The sequence below is a fragment of the Physcomitrium patens genome, chromosome 6, assembly GCF_059467195.1.
Source record: "Physcomitrium patens ecotype Gransden chromosome 6, ASM5946719v1, whole genome shotgun sequence".
Classification (NCBI taxonomy): Eukaryota; Viridiplantae; Streptophyta; class Bryopsida; order Funariales; family Funariaceae; genus Physcomitrium; species Physcomitrium patens.
Window position 1 is genome coordinate 19,358,906 of NC_143415.1, and position 9,153 is coordinate 19,368,058.

General features: G+C 30.5%; 1 protein-coding gene across 1 annotated transcript; it reads right to left on the reverse strand.

The window, feature by feature from the left end:
• Nucleotides 1-13: 13 nt before the first annotated feature.
• LOC112283388 (uncharacterized) lies at nucleotides 14-2,681 on the reverse strand. Its single transcript, XM_024522008.3, has one exon. The coding sequence runs from the start codon at nucleotides 2,192-2,194 to the stop codon at nucleotides 488-490; it is 1,707 nt and encodes a 568-aa protein (XP_024377776.1). The 5' UTR covers nucleotides 2,195-2,681; the 3' UTR covers nucleotides 14-487.
• Nucleotides 2,682-9,153: the final 6,472 nt, after the last annotated feature.

Sequence of the window (9,153 nt, forward strand, 5' to 3'; positions counted from 1 at the left end):
CATTGTAAAGTGATAGCTGGAAAGGCGTCTAGAGTGTATTAAGTATTCACAGTAGTCAATTAAATTTTAACTATTTAGAAACATAAACCATCCTACTGATCATCATACTAACAAACATGTGCCAACATTTTTTTCCTTCCAAAACCTTCCCTGAATAATTACATAAAAGTGAAATATAAACTTTCACTGCCACCAGTTTGAGGTACAGCTATTATCCAATTTGGGATCTTTACAGATGACATAGGGGCAGGCGAGCGGCAACATATATAAGCGCACTTGAAAGAATCCTCCATGCACCCAACGCCGAAATCTAAACCAACTTCACAAGAATGATGTAACAGGTGCTGTTCTCTGCAACTAGCAGAGCAATTGAGAATCTGATGAAGCGACTTTCTGTTAAGGGAATGAGAAATGATTGAAAATAAGTGCTTCGGGATATAATACAAGGTGGTCTTTCAACAATGAGTTGAATGGATATCAAGGAACGTCACCCAGGCACTCCATTTATACACAACTCCACCAAAGGCCTCTGCTGTCGATAGCTCATAATACCATCCGCGGTCAGCTTTGCCCTGCCCAAATCCACGAATCGAAGAGAGGGAGCCGCGAGCAAGTGCTGGAACACATTATCGGACAGCTTGACACAATACTGCAAGCTCAAATGGCGTAGCTTAGGGCAGTTTTGACAGAGGGCACGTACTGAAGGATTTGAGAGGAGACGGCATCCGTCAAGGCGCACCTTCAGAAGGCGGGGGCAACCCAGCGCCAATGACATGACTCCCGAGTCGGAGACGTGGTCGCAGTAGCTGAGCGATATAAAGCGCAAGTGTACGCAGCCAGTGGCAATAAGAGCCAGACCAGAATTTGAGATACGAGAGCAACCATGCAGTGCTAGTTCCTCCATATGATTGCACATGGCAACGGACTGCAGGGACATGTCAGACAGATTTCCGTGGCTAAGTACCAAAGCTTTCAAACCCGGATTACCCGTGCAAATGGCAACCACTGCAGCGTCAGTAACACCTGAGGCTTGACCGGCATTTACAGACTCCAGGGTGTCACACTGCCCTAATGCTTTCAGCCCCGCTTCGCTTAGCTTCTTGCACCCTTTGATGGAGACGCAACGGAGGAATCTGGAGTGTGAAGCCAATAGGTCTAGTGACGCGTCAGTTATTGGAGTGCCATCCAAGGTCAAGTCTACCAACTTCGGACACCTTTGAATAAGCTCGTAAACCGGCGGGTCACTCAATCTTTTGAAATTGCTAAGCTCCACGTGCGTCAGATGTTTACAACTACTAGCCAACTCCATGACAGCTACTTCTGAACAATGCTCAGAGGAGCTTGAGGATGCCAACTTCAATTTCAAGGTACGAAGGGTTGAGGACCTCTCGGTTAGAGCCAGAAGACCAATGTCAGTTACACCCCCTGAATCATCCACATCGGACTTGTCCACAAGATGAAGCTCCTCCAGCATGGGGCTCATGCTGATGAGCAAGAACAGGGTAAAGTTCGTAACGGGTAATGCCCAGCCAACCCGACGCTTGTGCCGTAACCTCTTCAGCCTCACTCTGCAACTACTTATGTGGGAAAAAGTCTTCGTGGTAAGATCGTAGGCACTCAGCTCGGAGAGCGCAGGACAATTGCTAGCAACAGCGCAGACCACAGAATTAACATCCATACCAGACCCGCTATCAATCATAAACGACGTGATGTTCCTGCACTTGAGAGCAATGTCTTGGAACCCTGCAGCGGTCACATTCCCTCCGAATCCGGACCACGCGAATCGCCATAAAGTCTTGTGCGTCAGTTGGGCAACATTTGCGAGCATCTCATCACTGTGATGGTCGCAACCACACAGGGCCAATTCCTCCAGTCCATCGGGCAAGTTCGCGAGTGATCCATCACTCAAATGCCAACAATCCAACTCCAAACGCCGCAGCCTATCCCCTAACCTAGTAGACAACAATCGAAAGCATTCATCATCCAACCACGCGCCCGCATTTTTAAGATCCAGAGAGGTAACTGTACCGAGCACGCTGATACACGCGGCTCGCAGCACCGTGCATGCCTGCGCCGCGCGTGCCCAGTCTTGTCGATGCAGCGGCGCCAGCACTCTCACCAGTATCTCCAGCGGCAAGCTAGCCAAGCCACTACCCGCATTGAAACTCGCGGCTGCCCTATTCTCTACTTCCATGTCTCCTCCACTCCCACCAACCACCACCGCTCTTTCCTCAATTCCCTCCCCTCTCACAACCTTTCCGCCATCCCTCTTCTATCTCTCGCATCTCTACACAGAGACTAGAAGCGACGACGAGACTATCTCGCGCCATAGCACACAAGGGTTCGAACCAACACCGCGTCCATCGTCCTCCACCAGTTTCAACCAAAATTGGCTCAAAAAACCATGACCGACTCCGCTTCCTTCCAATTGTGTCCTGGAAAGACAATGCAAAGAAAAAAGAAAAAAGAAATATACAAGCTGTTGAACTGTACAATCTGTTTATCGATCAAAGGGTAGTCAGTAGGGATACAGAGCGACGACCGATAATTGCCGCGCACGCTACGTCGGGAACTGTGTTTGCGTGGAGCTTCATCCCCGAATCGCGAGACGCTACACGAGGAGGGCCCTGTTCCCTCGGAGGAAGGCCATCCTACCTTCCTTCCTTCTCACCCCCATCGTAACCCTAATTAGGATTTCCATCGCACCACTTTCACATATATATATATATATATATATATGCCTCCGGATAGCTTGCTCATGTTACTTCGAGCTTTGCCTCCCGTTTTAAGATCCCAAGGGATGCTTCGTTCACTAAGCTGTGTCACAAAACAGATGTTGAATTATTATTTATTTATCATTGTTATTATTATGTTGTTTGGTCTTGTAACCGATTGAAATCAGTTAAAATAAGGTATTTATTGGACTGGTATGATTGTATATATATTGAGAGAGGAATGTTAAATAGACTTATGTTTTTAGCAAATGAACTTACCCATGATGAAGAATATGATAATCATGATGAATGTGGTTTGTTTTCATTGATTTTGGATCCAATTGTGGAGAAATGAATTTAGAGATCATTTTTTTTTTCCATGATGAGCGGTTTGATTTAGTAAAAGTGTGGGTCTATTTTAACATTCCCCTATATATTTATATATCTATATAATAAAAATATTTGGGTATAACACAAAGAGACAAAGAAACCTTTTCAATGGCCAAACATGAAAATGAGGGAATACATGAATAAGGGACACATAAAAACAAGGGAATGTTGAGTGAGAGAATACAAGTTTTTGTATCCAATGATATGGATTTCTGCTAGTATATAAATATGTACTTGTATATATATATATATATATATATATCCCATCACTCTTATGACTTACTATAAGGTATTAGAATAATATGGTAAGTCATTGTAATAATAATAAGGTAGTGATTCTATTTTTCAACTAACACAAGATGGCTAGCCTTATAGCTATTAAAGATAATAAAAGATAATGTGGTATTTTAATTAAGTATTATTATATTAAAAAATAAAACAATATCAATTTGATTCTAAATATTAAAAAATTTTATATATAATTTAAAATAAGTCAATTAATGGTAAAAAAAATAATATAAAATAAATAAGATTATTGAATAAAATAAATTTATTATTAAATTATTATATTTATTAAATAAAATTTAGAAAATAATTTTATTTAATTACTTAAAAATTATCATAAGATCATAATTTTATAATTATTATATGTATTTAATCAAATATTAACATTCATTTTTTAGTAATATATTTATATAGATATATGATTGGAATACATAAAAACAATAATATAAAAATTATTTTAAAATTAATAATTTTATAATACATTTAAAAATATAATTCATATTTTATAAAATTAATTGCATAAGAAATAAAATTAAAATCACAAAAAAGCTTATCACACAAAAATAATAATAATAATAATAATTTGATAGTCATATTAAAATATATTTTATTTTTTTAGGAACTTGGTGTTAAAGCCATCAATCAACTCAAATTATTTTTATATTAATTTTTAGATATTATAAAATTTTAAAAATTAGAAACAAACTTAGGTGATATTATTTTAATAAAAACTAAGAAGTATTATTATAATGTTTATTGGGTATTGTTAATGCAACATCCTTAAGTTGTTAAATTAATAGCTTCTTTTGATCTTTGAATAAGATATGACTTAGGATGCAACTTTGTTCTTTTTCATAAGAGAACAATTGGATATTTAATGGATATGTTCATAATACAGTGTCGTATTATGGTTCAGCTACCATGTGTAAATAATATGTTTATATATTTAATCTACAATTTACTTAGCAACATAGTGAGAGCCATGTTACTGGATTTTAATTGGTTGTAGAGTGTGGTTAAATTACTACTTTAAAAGGATGTTGTTTAAAAAGATTACTGTTAATATTTGTATAACTTTATTTTCTTTTGATAGTGACTTTTGAAGTTGGTTTTATTGGTAGTAACTTTATGCATTTAGAGTCACCTTTGTTAGACATTGGTGACCCTTGAAATTTTATTTTGGTTCTTTAATTTGGTGTTTAAGGCATATAATATGAAAATCTTATATGAAAAGGAATTGAAGAGGGATTGTGGTAGCAAGAAAGGTAGTTAGGATATCCATATGAATGAATGGAGATGGATGATATAAATCTCCATTCCTATTGGTCAAAAATCATGACCAATGGGCTTCAAGGAGGGTGCTTGAGGCCATATTAGAGATTGGGGTTAGTCTTTCAGAGGGATTTGAACATTGCATGCTAGGATTAGCAAGTTCAAGTTTTTGGCTATGATTTTGGTGCAAATTTTGAATCATTTGGAGTTTTTATGAAGGAGATATAGGCGCTCAAAGTCAAGGTGTTGGTTTTGTACCTATTGTCACTCTTTTGGATATAACACATACATCCAAAAAGCAATAGAGGATCGGCGACTCGGTTTGGAGAAAGCATTTTTTTGGCTACACTTTACATGTACTACTTGATGAATTCTAAGCTATGATGAGGGAGATATTGGAAGTTGAAGTCAGTGCATGGAATCTAAGAAGTAGTAAGTGACTTGAATTGCTAGTGGTTGTGTAATGAATTATATCTTGTGCAATTTGACAAGATTTTGGTTAAAACTTTCTAAGAATGTGTATATTTATGTTAATAAACTTTATACACAAGTTTTGTGATATTTGGGTTTTGGATTTGTGAGATATGAAGAAAATAGTACTCAAGTGCTTGTGAATTAGGGTTTGAAGCACCTACTAGGATTTTTAAGATGCCAAATAATTGGTAGTAAATTTACAATCGAATTTTTTAATAATAATTCTTAAGGGTGAATTCTATATTATCTGTAAATTTGACAAAAATTGAACGGTTGGACCAAGAGATATGAATTTCTAAAGTTCAAGAAGAAGATATCTTTTGTGGGAAAAATATGTTTTGAAGGGGTTTTATTACAATTTGAGCATTTTATACAAAGTAAAGGGGTTTTTTGGAAGTCAAGACTTTATATATATGTTGAAGATGGATATATGGAGCTATGGTTAAATTTTGATATAAAGATGAGCTTTTGAGAGGAGATTATGGATTTTCTTTGGAATTATTAAAAATCGAACTTACTAGCAAATGGTTAGTTATGATTTGGTATAGTCAAGAATATTAGGAAATTTCTAGATATTTTAGAAAGCCTTATGTAAAAAACTTCTTAAATATAAAAGGTTTTACTAGTATGATATCTTTTTTATATTGTAGTATTTATTTGATTTTTTTTTAAAGGTTAAATAATTTATTGGAGCTTGGCCAATAAATTAAAACTAAATTCTCTACAGCTAGGTACCCAGTGTATTCCTAGATAGAAAACTACACAATACAACAAGGACATGTGTGTGTTTTAGCAAGCAATAATGTAGAATAAAATTTGATACTTTTATTCTAAACGATAGGAGCAACAATGGAGCATGAAGAGAAGTGGGATTTTTGCAAGTACAATATATGGAAGTAAAGAAGATTGGATTTTTTTAGAAGAGAGAAGAGAGGAGGGATGTCAATTAAATAATTTAAAAGTGTTGCATTAATAATATTTTATTTTTTTATTATTTCTTTTATAAAACTCATAAATATTTTAATATGTATAAAAAATCAATATTAAATTATTACCATGGTGAAATTATTGTTTCTATTTTTAAACAAAAAAATAATTAATTATTGACTTTATAAATTGAATAATATACTTTATGCTTGCAATTTAAAGAAGAAATATTTTTTTAAAAAATAATTTTGAGATATCTTTATAAAAGTACACAAGGTACCTTGATTTTTTTTCTTTAAGGCTAGATATTGACAAGTTCAAAAGTATCTTTTTTTGATACAAGAATAGACTATTTGAAGTTTGTGTTAATTTCAAATGTATTTTAAATTTTATGTTGTTATTATTTTTATTATTTTTATTTTTGATTTTTTTTATTATTTTATTTCATTTCTTTCATGCTATTTATTGGTTGCTTCTTTGATTTATTTATTTAAAAAATCTAAAATACTTTGCAAACAAATCAATCTTTTTGGCACATTTGATTTAAATTACTTTCTATTTTTATATTAATTTTTTAATTAAATATTTAATATTAGAATTTAAAATTTTATCATTTTCAATTCTTTTTAGATTTATTAATTTTTTCCAGCAATAATAAAATAAAGAATTTATTTTAATCACATTAGAGTGGAAAAAGTATAAAAATCTATCAAACTTAGACTTATATATAATTAGAGGTTGATATGTATGCTTATAACATATTTTTAAAATACATATGAATATTTTTTAAAATATTTATAAAATAGAGTTGCTTAAAATATTTATGATAATATTAATTTTGTTCAATTTTTATAAAATATAATCATGATTCTTGAAAGCATAATTAATAGGTTATGTCTTCTTAGAATTTGATAAATAAATTTATTTTATCATTGACATGGAGATTCATAATATTCTATAGGATGAAGAAGTTTCATTTGACTTCTTCATTCTAAATTAAGAGAGAAGTGGTTTAAAAATAGATATGTCTTTTGATTATCATTAAAAAAGAATGATATAAAATCTATTTTAGAACATATTTTTTAGAATAAGATTTATTATATACAAAAAGTGCATATAATACCAAAATAATTGATCAATAAAAAATTAATATAGAACATATATATATATATGTATGACAAAAAACTAACAAGAAGATAATTAATTGTGCAATGGCATAGCATAAGAATTGGCTTGTGCAAAAGAAGATTGCAAAAAAAAATTTAATATATACATGATCATGAAGTATATAAGTTGCATAAAGATAGGACTTGCAAAGAAGAGAAAGAAGAATATTATTTTTAATTAGAGTAAATTTATTATAATAATATATATTTTATATTTTAAAAAACTGCTAAAAGATTTAAGTGTTTTGATTTTAATGATGCATGCATAAAATCAATAACAACATTACAACTCAAATTAAAAAAAAATTGTTTTGTTATTCATAATTTTTGCTACGATTTTTTTATTTTTATTTTTTTGATGCTATTATAGAATCTCTGCATGTGCTAAACATAGAAAATAAAGTTATTTCAATCCAACAACATAGAAGTCTAAAAGTATCAATTTATGTTGTTATATGGTCAACATTAAATTGATACATTCACCACCTCCAACTTTATGTATTTGACTATTGCTTAATACTACCAATACTAACAAATATAATATATTATTTATATCTAATTATATATATTAAAAAAATGATCAATTTTGGTTATTTTGACTTTGATTGAACTAATAAATTACAAATTATTTTTACAAATAATAACTACATATCTTAATAATGGATCAAATTTGAAAAACATAAGAAGAAGAAAGATATTTTCCTTCTTATTTTGCAAAAATTAGTAGAATAATATTGGTATATACACCAATATTATGAAGATGCTATGAGTATAATTTAAATTATAGCAAGAAAAGTGTTTTTGTTACTTTTACTTACAATCTCCTATTGGCAATACACGTGGTAATTTTGTTGAAAGATTAATTTTCCAAAATTTTTCTAATATTTTTTGCATTGTTAAAATATTTATTTAATAATTAAAAAAATATTTAAAATGTGATTTATCAAAAAAATTATTTTTTGATTGTCTCACATTTTAATAATAAAGTAAGAAATCCAATTGAATTTAACATGATGGTTTTAATAAAGATTCCAAACCTTGAAACTCAATTCCAATTTTATATTGTAGTATAAAATTGCATGATTTACTACCTTGTGGAAATCTTAAGGTAAATCTTCTATACACGATTGATAGCAATTATCAAAAAAAGTAACAAAAATATAGAAAGAAAAAGAAAAGAAAATAAAAGAAAATAAAAATAAAAAAAATTACAAAGATAATAGTAGTTATTTTTACTATTTCAAAAAAGTATCATAAGGATTATACAAGCTAAAATAATAATAATTATTTAAAAATAAATAGTCTTATATAATTCTATATTTAAATATATTTTAAATATTTTTAAATAATTACTATTAAAAGATGTCTATACAAGCACGTCTACAATAGGTACAATCAAAAAATAAGAACAAATTGAAAATTTTTAAACAAGATGAGAAAAAAAGTAGAATCTTCTTATATATCTTTTTTTATATTTTGGTATTTCTTATGTTTTTTTGTCCAAAATATGTTAAAAAAAATGTTTTGTTTTAAATCCTAAGATAGAAGCTAAAATATTAAATAGTTTTAAGTTTGTCTTTTGGTTCAATATGTAATTTATTAGAATCCTTATTGGATAACTATTTAACAAGATGAAAGATCAAATTTAAAATATATATATATATATATATATATATATATATATATATATATTTGTAGCATATTTCAAAATCATTTCTCTTAGAGAAGAAAGCATTGTTGCATATGAAAGCATGGTAACAATATATATTTTAGAAAAATATTTAGCTGTAATTTTGTGTAGAAATGGCCTTGTTATTATTTAATATATTTTTATATTTTAAAAAAAAATTATTTAAAATTTCTTATAATATATAAGAGAGTGCTCTTGTTTTTATTTCAAGATGCAATTTGTCTCTTTGGATCCT

What these genes read in the sequence shown, in the direction of transcription:
- LOC112283388 (XM_024522008.3), bottom strand. Translation starts at nt 2,194, where the DNA reads ATGGAAGTAGAGAATAGGGCAGCCGCGAGTTTCAATGCGGGTAGTGGC.